We start from the raw sequence: 24,940 nt of genomic DNA on the forward strand, positions 1-24,940 counted from the left end.
CACCGAGTGACCCTAGACTCTCTTTGGTGGGTTTTCCAACTCCGAGTGACCCTAGACTCACTTTGGTGGGTTTTCCGACGCCGAGTGACCCTAGACTCACTTTGGTGGGTTTTCTGACGCCGAGTGACCCTAGACTCTCTTTGATGGGTTTTCCGACGCCGACTGACCCTAGACTCAATCAACATGACTCAATCAACATGATTCAATCATAGTAAGCATCATCATCATCAGAATCACCAGCATCACAGCCAACAAACTCAATCAACATGAAGTCCATCCAAAGGCAACATATAACATAAACATCCAAGACAGCCAACATTTCAGGGTATCATAGCCAACAATGGTTCAAGGCCAACAAAGGCATAAGCTAGTTTGAAGCCAACAATGGCATCGTAGGTTCTGAAAGCCAACAAAGGGATAATGTAGTTCACAGCCAACAATGGTTCAAGGACAACAAAGGCATAAGCTAGTTCAAAGCCAACAATGGCATCATAGGTTCTGAAAGCCAACAAAGGCATAATGTAGTTCACAGCCTACACAAAGGCATCACAAGCCAACAAAGACAAAGGCATCTAGTTACCGGAAGCATAGAAGTACTCTTTCAACTTGTATGAAACAGCCCTTTTTCTTCCACTCTGTCTTGGAGCTTGAAAAGTTGACCTGTTTCCTGCAGCAGAGCTAGATGCTGCACCTACAGTGGTAGCTTTCTTCCTGGGAGACCTCCTTGGAGGAGCAGCATGTGTAGTGGCAGCAGGTGTAGCTTTCTTCCTGGGAGACCTCCTTGGAGGAGGAGCAGGTGTAGTGGCAGCAGGTGTAGGAGCAGTAGTTGATGGAGATGGATTCTTCCTTGCTGGTGTAGCAGTAGATGAAGATGGCCTCTTCCTTGATGGTGCAGCAGCTGTAGATGCATTTGTTGTTGAAGTAGAAGCATGTGACCTGTTTGGCTGCATTTAAAAAACAGTTAAGGAATGTGAGTAATAGATGCCATCCTAGAGATAATTGAGGTGCTGGTTTAGTCTCATAGCTAACATGATGCTAGTTTAGTCTCATAGCAAGAGCTAGCTTGAGGGGCTTGGAGCAAACATTGTATCTATGCCCTACAAGTTTGCAGTTGCTTAAAGTAATAGATGCCATCCTAGATGTATCTCTTGGTACTGGCTTCTCAAACTGGGTTTTCCTCCTCTTTGTTTGTTGCTTCCCAACCTTCTCTTTGAATACTGGAGGCTCTATGTCCTGAGTTCTTGTCCTTGGCCACGAGTTTAGACCAGGCACAGGAAATATCATATGTGCAAATGCTTTTCTGTAAATTTCCTTTTGAAGAAATCAGACACAAAGTCCTCTGGCTGCAACTTAGCTTTCACTATTGCAGAAACTGCATGATTGCATGGCATAGAAGTCATGTCCCATTTCCTATATCCACATGTTCTGTCCAGCAAGTTCACTGAGTAGGTGTTTTCTCCACTAGTCACTTGGTAAATGTTAGGACTAGCCATCAAAGTCTGGCACCACCTTGAGTTGTACTTTGTCTGCTCTAACATTTCAGCATAGGTAGGGCAAATCTCCCAATTTGCTGTCTGTGTCTTAGTTCTATTTTTGTTAAATTTGACCATCAATTTTGTCCTAATTCCTTCTATCATGGTCACTATTGGCTTACCTCTGACATCTAATATCATTTTATTAAACACCTCACTCATGTTGTTCACTACCAGGTCAGTTTTGCAATTAAAATCCATATCATGCCTAGACCAAGTATGAACAGGTATTTTGTGAAGCCATGTCCAAGCAGCCTTACACTCTCTTTTCAAAGCATTCATTGCATCAAGGTGTTCATTCTCAGTATAAGAGTAGCTAGCTCCATCCATGTGTTTCTTTAATTCATCACCTCTAAAACCAGCAGTTTGGAAATTCTGATAGATATGTCTAAGGCAGAATCTTTGTGGGCAATTGGGGAAAACATGGTTTATTGCATTTAACAGCCCCTGTTTGAAACAATAGGAAATAAAGCTAAGCATTGGTCCTATGAAATAAAGCTAGAGCAATGTGCATATGAAACAATGGCAATATTGTGTGAGAAGAGATGTTTACCTTCTTCCTATCAGAGATGATGGTATAATAACCAAACTTCCCACTTTCTCCACCAAGTGCATCTTTAAGCTGTGTTAAGAACCAGGTCCAGCTGTCTTTGTCCTCTTTGTCAACAACTCCAAATGCTATAGGGTAGATATTGTTATTCCCATCCCTTCATGTTGCAGCAAGGATCTGTTGACCTGTTGACAGCTTGATAAAACAACCATCTACACCTGCAAAGCTGACAATTGTGAGAAGATAGTGTATGTAATGCGAGCACATAAACAATTCACAACTTAGTAAATAAAATGTACCTATGAATGGCCTGCATCCATTCAAAAACCCTTCTTTGCAAGAACTTAGACAGAAAAAGAGGCCATGGAACCTAGGGTTTTTGCTTGAATGCAGTGGTTGATGCCTAGTAGTCACAACACATCTAGAGCCTGGGTTTGTATCCAACACAGCCTGCAAATAATCTCTTATTCTAGTGTATTGTCTTCTCTGATCTCCTTGGACAACCTTCAATGCCTGCTTCCTAGCCCTATAGGCCATATGGGTGGAGATCTCTACTCCATATTTCTTCTTCAGTGTTTGCATTATTATGGTGACTGGTGTGCCAATATCAACTCTCATCATTGCCTCACACTGGTGGGCAACCCATTTTGCAGTGACCTTGGTGTTCTCTCCTACTGCTGGGCATGTGTGCACAAAATGTGCCTTCCTAATATTAAAAGTAGTCTCATTTGCAATAACAGAAGCTGCAATAAAGAAAGGGCATTTTGCATTTGGGCACACAACTATGATGCTGTCATTGCGGTTTCTGTGGAACTCATAATTTCTATTCTGAGTTATGTGCAATGTCTGAATTGCTCTCCTAAATTGATACACATTGAGCAAACAAAGTTTTCTGCAAAACTGCTCCTCTGGGTTCTCTCTCTCTCCTCACTATACCAGATCCTTGGCAAAGATCTCACTAATCTGCTCTTCCTTCCATTGGGCAGAACAAATTTTACTTCCTCAGCTCCATCATCATATTCCTGCTTCAAAGCACCAAGATCTTCCTCCTCATCTGATGATGGTGCCCACACATCCTCAAATCTCTGTTCCAAGCTAGAATGTGACCTCTCTATTGGCCCTTTTCTAGCTTTCTTCTTCTTTGTAGGCACATCTTGCTGCTCCACCTGCTCATCTTGCTCCACCTGCTCCTCTTGGTGCACCTGCTCCTCTTGCTCCACCTCCACATGCTGCCCTTCCTCATCTTCCTCATACACTTCATCCACATCAGTGTCTCCATCAAAATGAATGAGTGGATCCTCTCTTTGCTTCCTCATTTATTAAGCCTCTGAAGATAGTCCTCATCTGCATCCAGATCTGAATCATCTTCAGTTAGTAGAATTGGGAGCTTCTGCTTAACCTTGTTTACATGCTCAGCTGCAATCTTATGTTTCCTAAATTTGGCAATCTTTGTTCTCCTCTTCAACTCCATTATTGTCTCCACTTCATCCTGATCTACTGTAATGCATTGTTCCATGGCAGCATCTGTATCCAAAGGAACCTGCATGTCATGGTTTGTGCTCTGCTGTGTGGTGTAGAACTACAGTGGCTCTGGTTGACTCTGTATTATACTTGTTGGTGGTGATCTTAAGAGAACACCAGAAGGATCTACTACATACACAAGTTTCTCTCCTAATTGGCTCAAAGGAAGCCGCTCCTCATACAGATGGCCCGAGTTCAAAGCTGCAGGTCTTGGATCAGTGCCCCTAACCACTATCAAGTTAACTACATTCTGATCATTGTTAGCAATATGGTCAAGCATTTCATCCACCTTATCATCATCACAAATTTCATCAATTCCTTCTATCCCCACACCAGGATCCCTCACAATATACATGAAATCATTCAGCCCATATCCCTCTATCTCTATCAGGGTAACCAAATTATAATAGGGACATTTACATCTGTGCCCCTAACTCGAACCCACTACTCAGATTTGCCCCTAATTTTGAAGCATGCTCAAATTTGCCCCTCCGCCGTTAAGTCACTACTCAGAAATGCCCTTCCATACAATACTGTAGCACTTTCCGTCCAATACTGCAGCACTTTCCGTCTGCTACAGTACACATGGGCTTCTGACGGTCAAAGGCCTTTGACTGGACAGAAGGGAATTTCTGAGTAGTGACTTAACGGTAGAGGGGCAAATTTGAGCATGCTTTGAAATTAGGGGCAAATCTGAGTAGGTGGTTTGAGTTAGGGGCAGAAATGCAAATGGCCCATTATAATATGTTATGTCTGAAATGCAAACTGATCTCTCCAAGTTGTCTCTATCATGAAAGTGCATTCTAACTTGCCAAACATCATCATTCAAACTGCACACAAATAATTAAAATATCTTAATTAACAAAGCAGGTGTAACAGAGCACTAAAACAGAGCAAAAATGTACTGTAAATAAACATGCATAAACTACATCACTAACAGTGTCAAAAAACCTAAATCCTAACCCTAAATCCTAGAATCACAATTAACAGAGCACTAAACTACAACAACCACAACTAAATCCTAACCCTGACCCTAGAATCACAACTAAACTACATCACTAACAATGCCAAAAAACCAAACCATAACCCTAGAATCACAATTAAGAGAGCACTAAATTACATCACTAACAGTGCCAAAAAAACCTAACCCTAACCCTAGAATCGAACTACGGGAAGAGGGAATAGGGAAGATGGAATAGGGAAAAAGGAACTCACTAGACGCCGCTGTCACATCCCTAGCTTCTGGCAATGCACAAGTGCTAGTCTTTGGTGATGCATCATGTTTACTTTTATAGAAAACTTGAATTGAGGATTGTTGAAACCTCAGAAATCTAATTAAAAGAAGGGCAAGCACCCTTTAAATTGCATTCTATGAATCCAAAATGCCCTAAAAATAGTTTTGTGAATTTTGGCAAGAGTTATATATCAAACCAAAATTTTGGAACATTTTTAAGGAATTATTTGGTCTCTGAATTTAAATCAATAATCTATTTGAATTTGGGGATATATTCATAATATATAATGAATATATTTTCAAATGCTTTGAAATGTTTTATGTACTTTTGGAATAGTCCAGAGAGGTAACATAAAATATTTCAGAATGTTTTGGCACTGTTAGAAATTATTTTGAATTTGAAAACAGTGGCAAAATAAAAATAAAAGGGTAACAGAACAGAAAAATTAAAAAGAACAGTACTCACCTGGTCCACTTACCTGGTGGCCCAACGGGACTGGCACTGTGCCGGCCCAGCCCACCTGGCAAGTGCCAGTCATCGGCCACCTCCCGCCAGAGCAGGGAGGCAGCTGACTGTCGGCCGCGCGCGTCGCCGTGGCCACCTCCTGCTTGCCACCGAGGGGCTCTCGGCCCTTCTAGCGATGCCACGAGGATGCCCCGTGGCCCCTCGCTCCTCTCCCTCACTCACTGCTCTCTCCCTCGCCCCCTAGTTCCTTCTCCGAGCTCACCCGAGCGCCTCTGTCGCCGCCGCACACTGCCACCACGCTCACCGGCCGTTCCTCGAGCAACCGTCGTGCTCATCGGCCCCGCCTCGTCTTCTTCATCATCCCAGACGAGCCACGCATCCTCGGGTGCCCTGCAACATCGCCGCCATCGTCGTCTTCTACCTTCGACCGCCCAGATCTCCGGCGACCCTGTGCTACCTCTGATGCTTCCCCGGCCTCGTCTCCGCCTCGGATGGATCCGCTGTGAGCCCCTGCTGCTTCCCCTGTGCTTGCCCCCCTCCGTTTCCGTCCCCTAGCTCCATTTCCCACTGCGGCCAAAAGCTTCTCGCCGCCGGCCATGGCGTAGCCGTGGCCACAACCGCACAAGCTCACAACGGGGCACCTCATCGTGCTCAGGAAGCCCCTAGGAGCCTAACGCACTCACCAGCTCCTCCTCCCGTGCACCGTAGCCCCGTTTCCGTCAGCGTGCGAACTCCGGCCACCGCTATCGAGCTCGCCGGCGTCATTTCCGGCGTCCCCGTATCCAACCACTTGCACCACTGGATGCGGCGCTTTCCCAGCTACACGTAGCACATCTCCGCCGATGATTTGGTCGTCGGAGGAGCATTTCCGAGCCGCCCTGCCGTCTCTGTCATCGCCGGCGACGAGCCGCCGGCGTGTTAGGCACTGTTGACCAAGGGTTTGACCTCCCCTGGGTCATTGACATGTGGGGCCAGCCCCTGCTAATTACCTAGGTTAGGATTAAATTAGCACTAACCGTCTTTGTTAATTAGCCTAGTCACTTACCAGTGGGTCCCAGCGTTAGGTTTGACCTGGGCTGACGTTGTTGACCTGATGACGTCATTCTGAAGTCAGGCTGACGCAGTAATGCTTTTCTGGATTTTAAATAAATCTATTTGATTTATTTAATTTCAGAAAATATCCAAAACTTCTAAAATTCATAGAAAATCAACCGTAGCTCCAAATCAAATAAATTATATATGAAAAATTATCAGAAAAATTCAAGGAATCCATCTGTACCATTTTCATGCATGTTTGAACAATGTTTGTCCTCTGTTTTGGACAAAACAAATAAAGGGCATTTAAATAATCATATATGGAGTTGGAATTTGAATCATGTATTCAAACCAACTTCATTTAAATCATAGCTAGGTGCATTAGCCCAAAACACATTCATATTGCCATGTCATAGCATGCATCATATTGTGCATTGCATTGATCGTGTTTCTTCTGTGTTTGCCGGTGTTGTTCCCCCTCGGTAGACGTTGTACCGACGATGTGATCGTTGACACTGATGAAGACTCAATGTTATCTTCAGAAGTGCTAGGCAAGCAAAACCCCCTTGTTCATTCCGATATAATCCTACTCTCTCGCTCCTGCTCTCTTTTATTGCATTAGGACAACAACGATTCATTTGTTACTTGCTGCGGTAGTTGAACCCCTTTATCCTTTGCATGACCTATCATTGCCACAGTAAATAGATGAAACCCACTAGCATGAGTAGGAGTTGTTTGAGCCATGTTGTGCCTACTCGTCTGTCATGCCTGCTACTGCTTAGAGTTGAGTCAGGTCTGATTCATCGGGAATGAATCAGAGGTGTGTGAACATGTCCTACTATGTGTGAGCTAAGTGTGTGAACACGATTTGGTAAAGGTAGCGGTGAGAGGCCATGTAGGAGTACATGGTGGGTTGTCTCATTGCAGCCGTCCTCAGGAACTGAGTTCTGTGTTTGTGATCCATGATTCAGCTACTACCATGCATTGGGCCCTGAAATATGACCCCGCTCGACTTCTTAATCACCCTTGTTCTCTGTCCAAGAGTTGCAACTAGTTTCTGGTGTTTGTAGGATATGCGTTGGAGGCCGTGGGCAGCGCTGACCCGAGGGGTGGGCTGTGATGCGGTAGATACACTGTGGCACGGTGTATCGGGCCCCTTTTGGTGTCTCGGGAACCCTGTTCACATCGTTTGGGGCTGTGAGCGAAACCCCGGCCGGATCTCCTCATGGATGGAACCCGAATAGGCGATAAACCTGGACTAGAGACTTGAGTGTTTAGGTAGGTCGTGGTCTACACCCACGTCGGCTTTCGCTTGATGTCTGCCGAGCACATGTCGTGTGCAGACGCTAAGTGGTGGAAACATGTATGAAGAAGTACACCCCTGCAGGGTTAATATCATCTATTCGAATAGCCGTGTCCGCGGTAAAGGACTTCTGGGTTGCTTATATCAGTTCATAGAAAAGTGAAAGTGGATACCCTAAAATACGCAAGATAAGCGTGAGTGCTATGGATGGCGTTCTCGTAGGGTGACAGAGCGGATCCATAGTGGTGTATTGGTTGGTGAATATGTGGACTCGTGTGCGCCACCTCAAATAGTCGCTTGCAGTCGTAGTTCAGGATAGCCACCGAGTCAAAGCTGGCTTGCTGCAGTTAAACCCCACCATCCCCTTTGTTGATAATGATGCATATGTAGTTAGTTCTGATGTAAGTCTTGCTGGGTACATTTGTACTCACGTTTGCCTATTTTATGTTTTTGCAGAGAGACTTCAGTCTCACTAGTAGTTCCGCGTGGACTTTGACGTTTAGCTTGTTACCTCAGCTACGATCTTGTGCCCTCGGCAGGATCTGGTAGATAGTCAGGCTTCTCAGCCTTTTTCATTTGTAGATGTCTGTACTCAGACATGTTAAGCTTCCGCTTGTGCTTTGACTTGTATGCTCTGAATGTTGGGTCATGACACCCCTGTTTGTAATATCTCGCTCCTCAGAGCCTAATGAATACATACTTGGGTCGTAGAGTCATGTTGTGATGCCATGTTGTATTTGCACATATCGAGCATATTGTGTGTATGTTATTGAAATGCTTGGTATGTGTGGGATCTGACTATCTAGTTGTTTATCCTTAGTAGCCTCTCTTACCGGGAAATGTCTCCTAGTGTTTCCATGGTAGCTTGCTACTGCTCCGGAACACTTAGGCTGGCCGGCATGTGTCCTTCTTCGTTCCTGTGTCTGTCCCCTCAGGGAAATGTCACGCGATGAATACGGGAGTCCTGTTAGCCCGCTACAGCCCGATTCACCGGAGTCCTGCTAGCCTAGTGCTACAGCCTGGATTCACTCGCTGATGACCGGCACGTTCGATGCTGGGTCATGGATGCCTGTCCCTGTAAGTTTGTGCCACTTTGGGTTTACGACTAGCCATGTCAGCCCGGGCTCCTTATCATATGGATGCTAGCGACACTATCATATACGTGTGCCAAAAGGCGCAAACGGTCCGGGGCAAAGGTAAGGCGACACCTGTGGGAATACCGTGAGTGAGGCCGCAAAGTGATATGAGGTGTTACATGCTAGATCGATGTGGCATTGAGTCGGGGTCCTGACAGCTTTGGTATCAGAGCCTGACTGCCTATAGGATTACCAAGCCAAACTGGTCGAAGTTGTGTCTAGAAATGCGTTAGTTATTTAAGGGAATTGATTGTGGGATGGAACGTAAGGCTCTTTTTACTCCTTATACCTCATGGCCTTCTGATCTGAGTCATCCTCTTCTCTTCTACGGGGATTAAGAACTAGGCTATCTCCTCTTTCTATCAGGATCACGTGTTACTAATCCATAGACTCATAAGATTGGTGGATTCAAGCCTCAGTTCAAGTTCCTACTGTCTCCGTGTATTGATAGTTGATCTCAAAACCTTGATATTATGATGATCGAGTGGTTATGCCACCATTTTTCTAGTTTGTCTCAAATATTTTTGAGCATTTACAGTCGTTATGCTGTCCGAGTCATCCCAGGTTTCTAAACAGTCTGATGCATTTGCAAATCCCTTCTTCCCGTTCCCGATGTCCCTTTGGTCAGAATAATCACACAAATCAGTGAGTTGAGGTACTCTGTTGCCTCGACATATATGTTGGAGCTATTACTATGACCGTAGGTGTCTTAGGGGATCATCTAGCAATCTAGCCATGATTTGTGTCCTAGTGTGATGATTCTGGACTTTATTCTCGAAAGCATCCCGTGATGCCATTTAGTTAGTAGGTATTCTACTCCTGGGTTTTTGAACCCGAGATTCACCCTACTTACTTCATGTTGATAGTGTTTGCTAGTTCCTTTAGGTTATTAGTAACCCTTGCGATAGTCCTCGAGGTTCGTGGTATTTCCTTCTTCCAAATACTATGAACCACTTACGGCAGATGTTTGTTGGATCAAAAGATCACAACAGGAGTGCTCTCGATGGGTTCTCTATTCTATATTGCGACTCTGCCAGTTCAACTTTCCTGCATGGGTTATCCGGAAGAAATTTGTTGAACTTGGTTCAACATACTAATCTATGCATCCACAACTCAGAAAACCGTATGTTCCCTTGAGTTGTCCCGCTTTAGTTGTCTTCCGACCCTCGTCTCTCAATTGATAGTCAAGAGTAGTTGTGCACTCGAGCTCATCGATGCCTATTACTCTTGTGGTCCGTCAAGCCATTCTAGTTCAGAGTGACTAGGAGAAACAAACTCCAGTACCTTGTCCATTTCCAGGATTGGGTCAAAGCAGTCGTACTCCGCAGATCAAATTGCTAATCTAGCTTTTGCTCTGTTCTACCTTGGAGTATTACCATCTTTATATCAAGAATGTCATGGGAATTGCACACCATCCTATGAACTCTTGACACAGTGATACTTCCTGCCATCACTATTCATTCCTCGGTTCCGTGTTATAGTAACCGGAACACCGACAAGTGAATCGTGATGTGTGAAATCTATACCCCTAGCAACTCTGTTGCTTGGTAGTTAAATGGACAATAACCTCATTCTTAGCGTGTTGATTATTGAATCATCATCCTAAGGTTGATCGTGCTACCTAATCCTTATTTTCGGTGCACCCTCGATCAATGAGCTAGGATTGTGACAATCCCTTGCTCATTTGATCATATCGTCTTGCCCTGAAAAGCAAGATTGTTCTCGAGCTTAGTAACATATCGGGGGTTCGTGATTTTTTGAATATCTTCCCAGAAGTATCACCAGGTCGTCACCTGACCGCTATGTTGAGTTCGTGATTAAGTTGGTTTATTCCTGTAAACCACCCCTTCTCCAAGAATCTGTGTTGCATACCCCTGAGCTGTTTGGTCAAGCTAAACAACAACTTGGAGAGTTGGAAGATGGAAGCTTGTCTGATTTAGTTCATCTTAAGGGATATCTTGTGTGTGTGTGTTGAAGAAAGATGATATCTTCATTGATTGATCCTCGTGACCAGTTGTTGGACCTATTGTCTTGCCAAAACTTTGATTTGAGTATGGGTTATCCTCAAATCAAATCAGAACCAACGATGTTCATAATGTTGTCTTACTCGTGGTTGATCCCTCGAGCATACACCATTATATCGTTTGGGTCTGACCAATGCTATCACTTGTTCACATTATCATGGAATTCCATTTACATGGAAATCTCGATGACTTGTTGTTGAGCCCATCAGCAGCATTTTGTCTCCTCTATGATTCATGTTGAACATCCAGCTAGTGTTGGAAACTTCCATAAGCATTATCTTCATGCTCCGTTCATGAAGCATATGTTTGGATGAAAGGAGTGACTTCCTCTAATTCATGTGCATTTGGAGCAAGTTGCCGCCGTGGATTCGAGAAAGTCAATGTTGCTTCCTTTGGAATCATCCCAAATCGGTCATGCATACGTGCGAAGTATTCTGTGGTTCGGAGACTTGCAGCCACTGATTGATTTGTTCAAAGAGAAGAAGTTCCTTCCTAAGAGCAAGACTTATGCAAGGACTTCGATATCCTTGTTGATGGTTCCCCACTTGAACTCGGTAGTGTTTTATTATAAGACTACCACGTGGTCATGCTTGTCTGAGACAGCGTGTTCACATGTTTGTAGCAGAACCAGCTCATTTTTTGGAGTGTACTACCGTAGTCCATTCCTCGAGAATCTCGCAACGCCATCTCCTCGATTTGTGTTACAAACTTTATTTTTCTTTCTAGACTTGATGAGTCTGGAATATTTTGATACCAACCAGATCTGAATCTCAGGCAGATATGATGGTTGGGATATTTCCCAAGAACTATAATATTGGTCTCTCGATAACCGGTAAAGTGGATGTCGTGGTCAACACACCCAGCCGGAAGACCTATTATTGTAGTAACTTAACTAAAGAAGTTGGCCACCTCCCCATAAGGATTTTGTAGGATTTACCTCCGTAACTATTCCTTACGGATTCTATTGCTCCCGAAGTCTGACCTTTTACTTGATGTTCTAGTTATCAAACCATATCTATGAATGGGATACACTAGCACATCAAGGAGAACATTAGAAGCGGAGTGCTAAATGTCTCTTGGTCGATCATCCAGATTTTGGTTCCTTGGCCTCGCTAAGATGAAATCTGAGAAGGTGTTATCTTCCTTTGCAGCTGCATCGTCCATCGTTGTTCATCATGGTAGTAAGTTGTGTTGCCAGGATCCTTGACACGGATGTTGGTAAAACCTTTATGATTATGGAAATGCTCAAGCTCTTGAGAGCACGCACAAGCGCTAGGTGTTATCATCGGCACTAACTGGATTGCTCTCAGTTTCCTCGGTTATGCTATAACTTTTCAAATAGCGGACTCACTCTCTACTGATGGGGTTCCTCCCTAGTTACCAGAATCATTCCCAGCATTTGCATTTTGTTCCCAGCTTGCACCGCCAATGTGCCATTCTACCATGGGTCCCTTCCATTTTTGGTGATAAGCAAATCATCCATGACATTGTCTTCAACAAGGTAATCCACATCATCCATTCTAATCTGGATATGCCATTCTATCGAACCCCTCCAAATGGTCGCTCGAGAACTGCCTTAGGCTGGTATAAAGAGTTTCAATGATCTTTGAATCAAAGGTAATTCTTTTTGCCACTTAAGGGGATATTTCTATGAGTCACCTTCCCTAAAGTGCATCGTTATAGTATCATGGCAACTCAACTCCTCGCTACGTTGACAACCGTTCACCACCTTCTTAAGCGTGAACTTGATGTCTACCTAGTGACCCTCGTCATCTGTTTCACTCCATCCCTCTAGATGTGTGCCTCGTGACTCAGCTCGAGAGATGTTGCTATGTCTCATTCCGGGAGTTGATCCTGAGTTGTTCGATCTCCAAGGAGATCGATATTTCTAGAGTTTTCCCTTCCCTCCCTTTGTTAGGTTGGTTAAAGTTCCTGGAGCAAGACATCGAGACAATGATGGTGATCGAAGCAACATTCCTTTGAAGTGCAACCTGGATCGTGAAGATCGTGTTAGCTTGTGTCCTTGTGTCTTCTTACCCTATGCTTGAATTTCGGGACGAGATTCTTGTTTAGTGGGGGTGAGTTGTCACATCCCTAGCTTCTGGCAATGCACTAGTGCTAGTCTTTGGTGATGCATCATGTTTACTTTTATAGAAAACTTGAATTGAGGATTGTTGAAACCTCAGAAATCTAATTAAAAGAAGGGCAAGCACCCTTTAAATTACATTCTGTGAATCCAAAATGCCCTAAAAATAGTTTTGTGAATTTTGGCAAGAGTTATATATCAAACCAAAATTTTGGAACATTTTTAAGGAATTATTTGGTCTCTGAATTTAAATCAATAATCTATTTGAATTTGGGGATATATTCATAATATATAATGAATATATTTTCAAATGCTTTGAAATGTTTTATGTACTTTTGGAATAGTCCAGAGAGGTAACATAAAATATTTCAAAATGTTTTGGCACTGTTAGAAATTATTTTGAATTTGAAAACAGTGGCAAAATAAAAATAAAAGGGTAACAGAACAGAAAAATTAAAAAGAACAGTACTCACCTGGTCCACTTACCTGGTGGCCCAACAGGACTGGCACTGTGCCAGCCCAGCCCACCTGGCAAGTGCCAGTCATCGGCCACCTCCCGCCAGAGCAGGCAGGCAGCTGCCTGTCGGCCGCGCGCGTCGCCGTGGCCACCTCCTGCTTGCCACCGAGGGGCTCTCGGCCCTTCTAGCGATGCCATGAGGATGCCCCGTGGCCCCTCGCTCCTCTCCCTCACTCACTGCTCTCTCCCTCGCCCCCTAGTTCCTTCTCCGAGCTCACCCGAGCGCCTCCGTCGCCGCCGCACACTGCCACCGCGCTCACCGGCCGTTCCTCGAGCAACTGTCGTGCTCATCGGCTCCGCCTCGTCTTCTTCATCATCCTAGACGAGCCACGCATCCTCGGGCGCCCTGCAACATCGCCGCCATCGTTGTCTTCTACCTTCGGCCGCCCAGATCTCCGGCGACCCTGTGCTGCCTCTGACGCTTCCCCGGCCTCGTCTCCGCCTCAGATGGATCCGCTATGAGCCCCTGCTGCTTCCCCTGTGCTCGCCCCCCTCCGTTTCCGTCCCCTAGCTCCATTTCCCACCGCGGCCGAAAGCTTCTCGCCGCCGGCCATAGCGTAACCGTGGCCACAACCGCACAAGCTCACAACGGGGCGCCTCATCGTGCTCAGGAAGCCCCTAGGAGCCTAACGCACTCACCAGCTCCTCCTCCCGTGCACCGTAGCCCCGTTTCCGTCAGCGTCCGAACTCCGGCCGCCGCTATCGAGCTCGCCGGCATCGTTTCCGGCGTCCCTGTATCCAACCACTTGCACCACTGGATGCGGCGCTTTCCCAGCTACACGTAGCACATCTCCGCCGACGATTTGGTCGTCGGAGGAGCATTTCCAAGCCGCCCTGCCGTCTCTGTCATCGCCGGCGACGAGCCACCGGCGTGTTAGGCACTGTTGACCAGGGGTTTGACCTCCCCTGGGTCATTGACATGTGGGGCCAGCCCCTGCTAATTACCTAGGTTAGGATTAAATTAGCACTAACCGTCTTTGTTAATTAGCCTAGTCACTTACCAGTGGGTCCCAGCGTTAGGTTTGACCTGGGCTGACGTTGTTGACCTGATGACGTCATTCTGAAGTCAGGCTGACGCAGTAATGCTTTTCTGGATTTTAAATAAATCTATTTGATTTATTTAATTTCAGAAAATATCCAAAACTTCTAAAATTCATAGAAAATCAACCGTAGCTCCAAATCAAATAAATTATATATGAAAAATTATCAGAAAAATTCAAGGAATCCATATGTACCATTTTCATGCATGTTTGAACAATGTTTGTCCTCTGTTTTGGACAAAACAAATAAAGGGCATTTAAATAATCATATATGGAGTTGGAATTTGAATCATGTATTCAAACCAACTTCATTTAAATCATAGCTAGGTGCATTAGCCCAAAACACATTCATATTGCCATGTCATAGCATGCATCATATTGTGCATTGCATTGATCGTGTTTCTTCTGTGTTTGCCGGTGTTGTTCCCCCTCGGTAGACGTTGTACCGACGATGTGATCGTTGACACTGATGAAGACTCAATGTTATCTTCAGAAGTGCCAGGCAAGCAAAACCCCCTTGTTCATTCCAATATAATCCTACTCTCTCGCTCCTGCTCTCTTTTATTGCATTAGGAGAACAACGATTCATTTGTTACTTGTTGCGGTAGTTGAACCCCTTTATCCTCTGCATGACCTGTCATTGCCACAGTAAATAGATGAAACCCACTAGCATGAGTAGGAGTTGTTTGAGCCATGTTGTGCCTACTCATTCATGTTGTCTGTCATGCCTGCTACTGCTTAGAGTTGAGTCAGGTCTGATTCATCGGGAATGAATCAGAGGTGTGTGAACATGTCCTACTGTGTGTGAGCTAAGTGTGTGAACACGATTTGGTAAAGGTAGCGGTGAGAGGCCATGTAGGAGTACATGGTGGGTTGTCTCATTGCAGCCGTCCTCAGGAACTGAGTTCTGTGTTTGTGATCCATGATTCAGCTACTACCATGCATTGGGCCCTGAAATATGACCCCGCTCGACTTCTTAATCACCCTTGTTCTCTGTCCAGGAGTTGCAACTAGTTTCTGGTGTTTGTAGGATATGTGTTGGAGGCCGTGGGCAGCGCTGACCCGAGGGGTGGGCTGTGATGCGGTAGATACACCGTGGCACGGTTTATCGGGCGCCTGTTTGGTGTCTCGGGAACCCTGTTCACATCGTTTGGGGCTGTGAGCGAAACCCCGGCCGGATCTCCTCATGGATGGAACCCGAATAGGCGATAAACCTGGACTAGAGACTTGAGTGTTTAGGTAGGTCGTGGTCTACACCCACGTCGGCTTTCGCTTGAAGTCTGCCGAGCACATGTCGTGTGCAGACGCTAAGTGGTGGAAACATGTATGAAGAAGTACACCCCTACAGGGTTAACATCATCTATTCGAATAGCCGTGTCCGCGGTAAAGGACTTCTGGGTTGCTTATATCAGTTCATAGACAAGTGAAAGTGGATACCCTAAAATACGCAAGATAAGCGTGAGTGCTATGGATGGCGTTCTCGTAGGGTGACAGAGCGGATCCATAGTGGTGTATTGGTTGGTGAATATGTGGACTCGTGTGCGCCACCTCAAAGAGTCGCTTGTAGTCGTAGTTCAGGTTAGCCACCGAGTCAAAGCTGGCTTGCTGCAGTTAAACCCCACCATCCCCTTTGTTGATAATGATGCATATGTAGTTAGTTCTGATGTAAGTCTTGCTGGGTATATTTGTACTCACGTTTGCCTATTTTATGTTTTTGCAGAGAGACTTCAGTCTCACTAGTAGTTCCACGTGGACTTCGACGTTTAGCTTGTTACCTCAGCTACGATCTTATGCCCTCGGCAGGATCTGGTAGATAGTCAGGCTTCTCAGCCTTTTTCATTTGTAGATGTCTGTACTCAGACATGTTAAGCTTCCGCTTGTGCTTTGACTTGTATGCTCTGAATGTTGGGTCATGAGACCCCTATTTGTAATATCTCGCTCCTCGGAGCCTAATGAATACATACTTGGGTCGTAGAGTCATGTTGTGATGCCATGTTGTATTTGCACATATCGAGCATATTGTGTGTATGTTATTGAAATGCTTGGTATGTGTGGGATCTGACTATCTAGTTGTTTATCCTTAGTAGCCTCTCTTACCGGGAAATGTCTCCTAGTGTTTCCATGGTAGCTTGCTACTGCTCCGGAACATTTAGGCTGGCCGGCATGTGTCCTTCTTCGTTCCTGTGTCTGTCCCCTCGGGGAAATGTCACGCGATGAATACGGGAGTCCTGTTAGCCCGCTACAGCCCGGTTCACCGGAGTCCTGCTAGCCTAGTGCTACAGCCTGGATTCACTCGCTGATGACCGGCACGTTCGATGCTGGGTCATGGATGCCTGTCCCTGTAAGTTTGTGCCACTTTGGGTTTACGACTAGCCATGTCAGCCCGGGCTCCTTATCATATGGATGCTAGCGACACTATCATATACGTGTGCCAAAAGGCGCAAACGGTCCCGGGCAAAGGTAAGGTGACACCCGTGGGAATACCGTGCGTGAGGCCGCAAAGTGATATGAGGTGTTACATGCTAGATCGATGTGGCATTGAGTCGGGGTCCTGACAGCCGCCGAACGACGAGGCAATCCGGTGGCTCTCCCTCGGATTCTCCTTCACTGCCCTGGCCCAAGATCTTGCCGCCGCATATTCGAGACAATGCTGGGGGCTCTGGTTGGGGCTGCTCGTATCTGACGGCCAGCTAGGGTTTGAGTTCCCGCATACATCTCCCACCGGTGGACCATCGTCTCCAACGCCGGCAGACCCGCTGCAGTCGCCGCCTGCGCCGCCAGCCGTCGCCATGACTCAGAGGAGAGAGTGCGGGGGAGGAAAAGAGAGGGATAGGAGTGCTACGGGCCCGAGCGGCTGGAGTACTAAGCGGCCCGGCTCGAACCGATGCACAAGCAGCGTCTAACGGCGTCTCCATGTGAACAGTGTTGCCACGTTGACAGATGCGGGCCCGTCCTGTCATAAACACACTTAAACCGGTCCAAACGAGCAACCAGTGTTTTTTGCAAAAAATTGAGAAAAAAATTCGTGCTTTTTGGCACAATTCCGCATATGTGTGGATCTGCAAACCTAGCCTGAAGTGTCGATGTTTTTTGTAATTCGCTCTATATTTTTCTGATCGGGTCTTATCTACTATGAACAAAAATAGAAGTACTATGAACCAAATCTTTATCTTTACCTAATAATAAAGAGAATTGAGTTTCTGTCGTACGTCGTCGCTAGCGATTTTGCATAAAAGTCCCTCGATTTATACGAAATTAACCCGCAGTCCCTGTTTTAGTGGGTCTCTATATAACGTTTCAATTTTGCAAAAACATCCCTCCCCCACAGAGGCGCACCGCCAACCACATGATCTTGCCTCCCCCGACGCCTCCAGCGCGCCGCCGCCGCCGGCCGCCGCCATCGCGCGCCGCTGGCCGCCGCCGCCCACCCCGCCAGCGCGCCTACCCCTACCCCAAGTGCCCCCACACCCGCAGCCTTCCACTGCCGGCGACCCGCGTCCTTCCACCGCCGACGACGAGGAACTGCCGGATCTCGACGGATCCGGTGGGGAATGGCACGCAGGTGGCGAATCTTGAAGTAAGGCGACCGGAGCATGGAGCACGACGGCTGGCCAGCGTGCCATGGCATCGGCTAACTGCGAGAGCGGTGAGGTGCGGCGGCGGCCCTGCTGCTGCTGCTGCTTGCCGGTGGTTCGCCGGCCATCGGCTGAGGTGGGACTCGGGTGCGCGGAGGCGTCGGGGATCGAGGGAGCTCTCCTCCCTCGTGGTTGAAGCACTCGGGGTCGAGCAAGTGAGCGACGTTCGGTCGTCGCCTTCGTCGGCCTTCATCCATTCCCCTCGCGTGCCTTATCCCCTCGACCTTCTCTCTAACGATTCTTTCCCTGATCTCTTGGGCTGTCTACATCTTCGCCATCTCCTAATCCCTCTCTTCCTCACACGTAAGGTACATCCCCTCTCCCTTCCCCATTACTTTGCTACCTTGGATTAGATTTCTCTGGTTGAAATTGGAGCCTCGTGTAGTTTAGTGTTGATTTGAGCTACACACTAGAGATTGCACAAGGTTGTATTCAAGAGAATTTTGGATGGTTGCGGCTGCTGCTGCTGCTGGATGCAGTTGTTACAATTATAAAGGAATTCAGTGGGTAATGTGTCAGAAAGTTAGACAATTTAGCTATGGATATTTTCAATATTTAGCAACTTAATTTTGGGTTTCAGTGTTCTATACATGAATTTCTGATGCCTTGCACTTCTAGGAGTTGTGGTTTATTTATGCAAACATGAACCTTATATAAGTAATTGGTGTTCCATTGATGTGTCCAAATGACCTTGAAATATAAAATTGAATTGTGTAAGTGAATTGATGATGATACATGCTTCAGTTTCTAAAGATTGGGAAGCAATCCTCGTGACATTTCCATGCGAATCTTTTTAAATCCACTTTTGGGTGACTCGTTTTTTATTATATTGAATTTAAATTCACATTGCCATGCCGAGATTTGTGAAAACTGTTCACTTTTTCTTTTCTGGGTGTCGCATCTGCAGGCCTACATGCAATCATTATTTTTGTTAAGCAACATAATGCTACAGTTATGTAGAGAGTTAGAGCCGAGGGGCGATGAGAGTTGGTTTATGTTGGTATTCAACTGGTTGCTTCTTATGGTTTGGTACGTCTATATAAAGCTCACATGTATTTCGCTGCATTTGCCTAAAAAGTGTATCCGTGTAGATTTTCAGTACAAAGGTTTGCATTAAGTATATTTTCACTCCATGCGCATGATACATTTCTTATCACCCAATGTGTTGTTTAGGGGAAACTGATCCTTCTAATCTGGCATTCTTTTTGGTCTTCCCTGCTTTAGGTAGTTCATGCTGACTCCTTAATTCTTCAGTAATAATGAGTTATTCATGGATCTAGCAACTGACTATATTTGCTTTGTCTCGAGATGATGGATACTTTTCTTTCATGAGATCATGGATACTTGAATGCCCTTTGTTGACAATATATGGTTTCTGATTGTTTTCGTACGTTTATGCCTCTTCTGAGCTTGCGAAACCCATTTATTTTCCCAAAGATCACTTGTGCCTACTAAGTCTTAGGATCCATTTTTTTTTCCTATGTGACCAATCCCTAGAAGAATGCATGCTCCCTAGCCATAGAAGAAATCAGCAGGTGGACAAAGTTCAGGGCCTGAGGCAGCAATGGTTCTTCTAAGGCACTGGGCAATAATTGATTGGTTGAAGGTAGCATTTTCTGTCGAACTTCAATTGACAGGGAAGAAATTGTTTCTATATGTGCCTTTGGTTTTCTTTCGCTTAGGGAGTTCGTACATTTCTTTTTTCAGGGCAAGAGATTCTTCTGCTAGATAAGAAAGATCACTCTGATTAATTAGATCAGAAGTTGTTTTTTTCCATCGAGCTTCAGTTGACATGGAAGAAATTGTTTCTGTCTATGCCTTTGGTCTTATTTTACTTAGAGAGTTTGTATAGTATTTTTCAGGGAAGAGATTCTTCAGCTGGATGAAAAAGAGCACTCTGATTAATTAGATCAGAAGTTGCGTGTGATGATGATTGCTCGTGCAGACTACAATGGCACCAACCACCAGGCATGGTCGTCAGTGAGGCGCCGTCAGTGGACATGAGTAAAGCTTCTTGACCTATACGATTCATGGTTTGGCATATTTGCTTCATCGGAGTGCTTTGTCTGAGATGATTGAGATCCTTAATTTGCATTGGTTTATCTTTGTCGCATCTCTTGCAATACATTAGTGGAAAGCTTAGCAGTGCTGATCTTCTAAACTTGAAGTTAATTAGACTTGCTTAAACTCATAATAATTTTGTTTCGGAGAGTGCAGAAATCATTTTGAGGAAACAGTGAACAAAAAAGTTGGGGCATCCTGGGTAATCAGCTTGGAGAAGCCCAGAAAAATCTGGCAGGAGTGGTGACAGTAGCAGCAGCATGCCTGATACAAGACCCCTGAATAGTGATTGGAGCATTAAAGCCATGGTATTATTATCTTTGGATTTTTTGTTGCATGTCTTGCTTTGCTTAGGCGTTTAAATGTGTGATTTGTTTCTACCAGGTGGTATTCATTTTTTGCAGCCGTTGGATGATGTATCATGTACGTCCTCCCCGCTCAACCTTATTCCCCTTGGTCTCTTCAAGAAAAAAAAACTGACATCATTAAATATCTTTTGCGATACTTTGAGTGCTTCAGAAAACAGAATTTCACTTCGGATAGTTGCATGTGTACATATGTGGTGGAGGAACTCAACAATTTCCAGTAAAAGCAAACGTTTTTGCAGTCAAAGGTAACCTTTGCTACATCTGTTATTGAATATATGCTGGGGAGGACAGTAGCAGTTTTGAGATGTTTGTGTGTTAAATCCATTGTAGGCTTTCCATCTGTGCGTTATTCATAATCTTAATGGGCTTCAATTTTATGCTGCATGATGCAGATAAATTTATTGGTTATTTAAAATATCAACATATATTTTCTATATCTGGAAGAATGGGCCACATTGAACTCACTAATTCATTTACAAGCGCACATGAATTGCTAGTACAGGCCGGTCATGTTTTCCAACTTTTCCTTCTTCTCCTGATGTTCCCCTGTACTACTTGCCAAGGATCAAGTGCCTCTAACGTTATACATGTGTACGTATATTGAATGATATACTTTTTACTAGGGATTTCTTTATCGAGCGTTTAACATGTTGTACTTAGTTTGCATGGCATTTCGACTATGCTTAGAACAACATTGTGAATGTACGTGTTATTCTACCTCTTGGGCTGTAATGCTCTATTCATTCAATGTTTTAGGTTGTGCTTCTCGATGATCAGATATTTATGGCATGGTTGTTTATGCTCTGCTCATGGTCGTGCCTGCGAAGCTGTGATGACTTGACGACAGGAGAAGTGGTCGGGATTGAGCCATCGGACAAGAGATGACCGCCGTCGATTGCCAACAAATTTCTGTATGCCACAGTGAGCGGGATGCGTTCAATATCTTCAGATGCTCTGCACTGCACCCGCTATATTTGATATGAGTCCACATGCAAAATAAAGGCATCACATGTTCTGGGTTGTTCAGCTTTTTATTTATTTATTTTTTGTGATTGGATTATATGCTACTCGGTGTTGAAGGGTTTGTTCATGCCAAAGTTAATAAATCTTGTGATGTTACCAGAGATTGCTCATTTACTCATTCTGTATGGGATGGTCAGGGTTTGATTATTTTTATCAGCAGACTTTCATTCAGAAAATAACCCAATGGCGCTCGTCTGTTCTCTTTACTTATGTACCTACACAATAGTGCTTTATTAATTTTGTTGTGCAAATAATCAGTCTTTGTGTTTATGAGAAATGATAATGACTTGCACCATTACCATACTTGCTGAAAGTATGTTTTGCTGCAATACAATCCTATATTTACCTCATGTCATGATTTGATTCAGGTATAGCTTCCAAGTACCCAGTTCAAGGCATGTCCAAATTGAGAGGATTCACTTATATAAAAATAATTTAATTCTCAATTGTCATGGGGGCTCATTCTTTTCTAAAATTTCTAATGTATTATAGTAATCAATTTCAAAATATGGAGAGTCTAAAAGATAGACCCATTTGGAAATAGATATAGGGAAATAATCATGTTTTTTTGTGAGGATGCAGGAAGTTCAATAATATTCATATATAAAGGTTACAATAGTGTACTTCCTTCGTTCACTAATATAAGATGTTTTAAATATTTTTATAAAGACTACATATGAACTGAAATGAGTGAAGAAACACATTAAAACACGTCTATATACATCTGATTAAGAAATAAGCTAGAACTCCCTATAATTTCGAATGGAGGGAGTATATTCATGGGTAGCAATAATTAAACACTCAAAGAATATGTCTCAAATTCCAGAATAAAGCACTCGGTCAAACTTCATCATACGCCCCTTCCTATCCCACAACCCTTCCACCAGATGGCAAAAGAATATACATATACAACACACCTTAATAACATATAATCTCCAGGGAGATCTCCCTCAAAAAAAAAATCTCCAGGGAGATCAAGTTCGTGCGTCTCTCTTTCTTTTAGTAACAAAAAAGTACTTGTTGTCTGTGTGTGTATCAGTCAAGTCCTTCTGCTTGGGCCAAGCCAAAAAACAGTGCAAAAAACAAATACAAATAAAATATAATTTTCCAAAAAATGTTCATCACCAAAACTTGAATCAATTTTTAGAAAATGTTCTAAAAAAATTGCAAAAAATACACCTTTTTAAAAACAAATCATGTTTTTCTGAACAAGAAAAAATAAAATTGATTGAAAGACTATTCCATGCAGAACTACTCTTTCGTCGGATGAAAGTGCAGAGCTGAATTAGGTCTTGACGAACGCCATTAGGGTGGCTTCTTGACATCTGATTTTTATGGTCCAAAATGCTATGCTTGTAAACTTATTTCTGGCGTTAGCCAACACTCGATATAAGAAGTGTTGCGTAGTTGCCCGTTGCAACGCACGGGCATTTGTACTAGTAATTATACAAATGGACAACTTCTTTTGTTACCGAGGACCCTTTTCTTTCCTCAAAAACATTAAAAAATATAAGAAAAGGAAAAGAAGTACGAAGACAGCGTTTATGTTTTCTGGTGGTTGCAAGGTTTTTATTTTCTGTTTTAATTTTCTCCGGTAGTTGCGCCGTCAATATCGGGTGGCGCACCGAGGACAAGCAGTAGATCTTTGGCTTGACTGCGTCATCTTGGCAATAGGCAATATATACGAGCAAGTTAATCCAGATTCGCCGGCCGGCAATGATGAACCGCCGGCTTGTGCATCTGGTAGCCCGCGCCACCATCGGCGGCCGCCAAGCCTACACGCTGCACCCCATCGACCCATCGACCTTCTTCCATGACCGAATGAAACCAAGCGGCGCGGACGATGGAACGGCGACGATGGAGGAATTCCAGCCGCCCCCACCGGCCATGACCTTCCTCGGACCCGACACGGAACCCCAAGACATGGATTTCATGCCCGTCGGCGACAAGGGCGTCCTCGCCGTGGACTGCGAGGGTAGCGCCGCCCTCTACTCCGCCTCCTCGCAGACCCTGAGCACCATCCCCATGCTGCGCGCTCCAAAGGTTGAGCCCATCTTTTTCCCCGTCGGTGACAGCCGCCTGTACGTCATGGATCGGAAACCTCGACGAGACCCCCGCCGCTGCTTCCTGTCCCTCATCCGTGGGCGCGAATCCGGCCTCCGTTGTCGGATGGCATGGCACTGGCGATCTCTCCCGCCGCCACCCTACCTGCCCCCGACCCGCTGGGACGACGACTCTTTCGAAGACGACGACGACGACGACTCTGACTTGGACGATGACAGGCAAGCCATGGTAGACGACGGGTCCAAGTCCAGTATGGTGGTGGACGGCGAGCTGGGCGACATAGCGGGGCACACGGTCGTGGGCGATTCGAAGATCTGGATATCCACGGCCGGCGCCGGCACCTACACCTTCGACGCGGGCAGCGGGGCGTGGGCGCCCCGGCCGTTGTACTGGCCGCTGCCGTTCCGCGGCCGCGCCGAGTTCGTCCCGGAGCACGGCCTCTGGTTCGGCTTCTCGTCACAAGCTGTGCGCGTCCGACCTCGCCGCCGCTTCCGAGACGAGGCCGCCCGTGCTGAGGGGTGAGTGGGAGGACGTCGCGCAGGGCGAGGGGTGGAACCCGGTGGCGTCCTACCTAGTGCCGCTGGGCTCGTGGAGGTTCTTGGTCGCCAAGTTCTTCGAGACGAGAGAGTGGCAGCAGTTCAAAGATGGCGGCGGGGATTATGGAAAGTGCGACAACTTTGCGGTGTTTGCCGGCGTGGAGCTGCTGCCCAAGGCCGGCGGAGGGCTGAGCATGATCAAGCACCGCTCCAAACGTTACTCCCACGTCTGCACCGCGCCGGATTGGGTGATTTGATGATTCCACTTCCATGCATATATAGCTATCATGCTATATGCATGCTACCACTTTCATTGTCCTCTTCGTATTTTGTTGATCATAGATTTGACTGATAAAATATTAATGCATGTTATAAAAAATTATATGATTGAATTCGTATTTGAACATAGTTTTCAATGATATTGTTTTTGTGATATGCATTAACATTCTGTTAATTAAATCCATGATCAAAATTTGACACAAAATAGTAAGTAAACCAATAAACCGACGGAAGAAGTAGCCTGTATAAATGTAGACAGGTAGAAGATCGTGTATTGCAGATTAGTTTGTCTTGGAATCAAATAAAGAGGGACCTCCCCTCCAAAAAACCAAATAAATAAACGGATTTTCGAGGCACATAAAAGATACTAATATGCATTTCGTTTATTTCCATTATGTGTTTCGGAGACGGTTTCACATAAGGAAAAACATCAAGATTCATTTCAAAGAGATTTATCAGTTACTAAATTTATTAATTTGTTATGTGTACACTTCTAGCAAGATTTATTTTTGGGATACAAAGAAAATCTC

General features: G+C 45.1%; 1 protein-coding gene across 1 annotated transcript; it reads left to right on the top strand.

Annotated features, from left to right (window-relative positions):
- The first annotated feature begins 23,247 nt into the window (after positions 1–23,247).
- Positions 23,248–24,388, top strand: LOC119309011. Its single transcript, XM_037585134.1, has 2 exons — positions 23,248–24,060; positions 24,137–24,388. The coding sequence occupies exons 1-2, from the start codon at positions 23,248–23,250 to the stop codon at positions 24,386–24,388; spliced, it is 1,065 nt and encodes a 354-aa protein (XP_037441031.1).
- The last annotated feature ends 552 nt before the right edge of the window (positions 24,389–24,940 follow it).

This window comes from Triticum dicoccoides, chromosome 5B (genome assembly GCF_002162155.2).
Source record: "Triticum dicoccoides isolate Atlit2015 ecotype Zavitan chromosome 5B, WEW_v2.0, whole genome shotgun sequence".
In the NCBI taxonomy this organism is placed as follows: Eukaryota; Viridiplantae; Streptophyta; class Magnoliopsida; order Poales; family Poaceae; genus Triticum; species Triticum dicoccoides.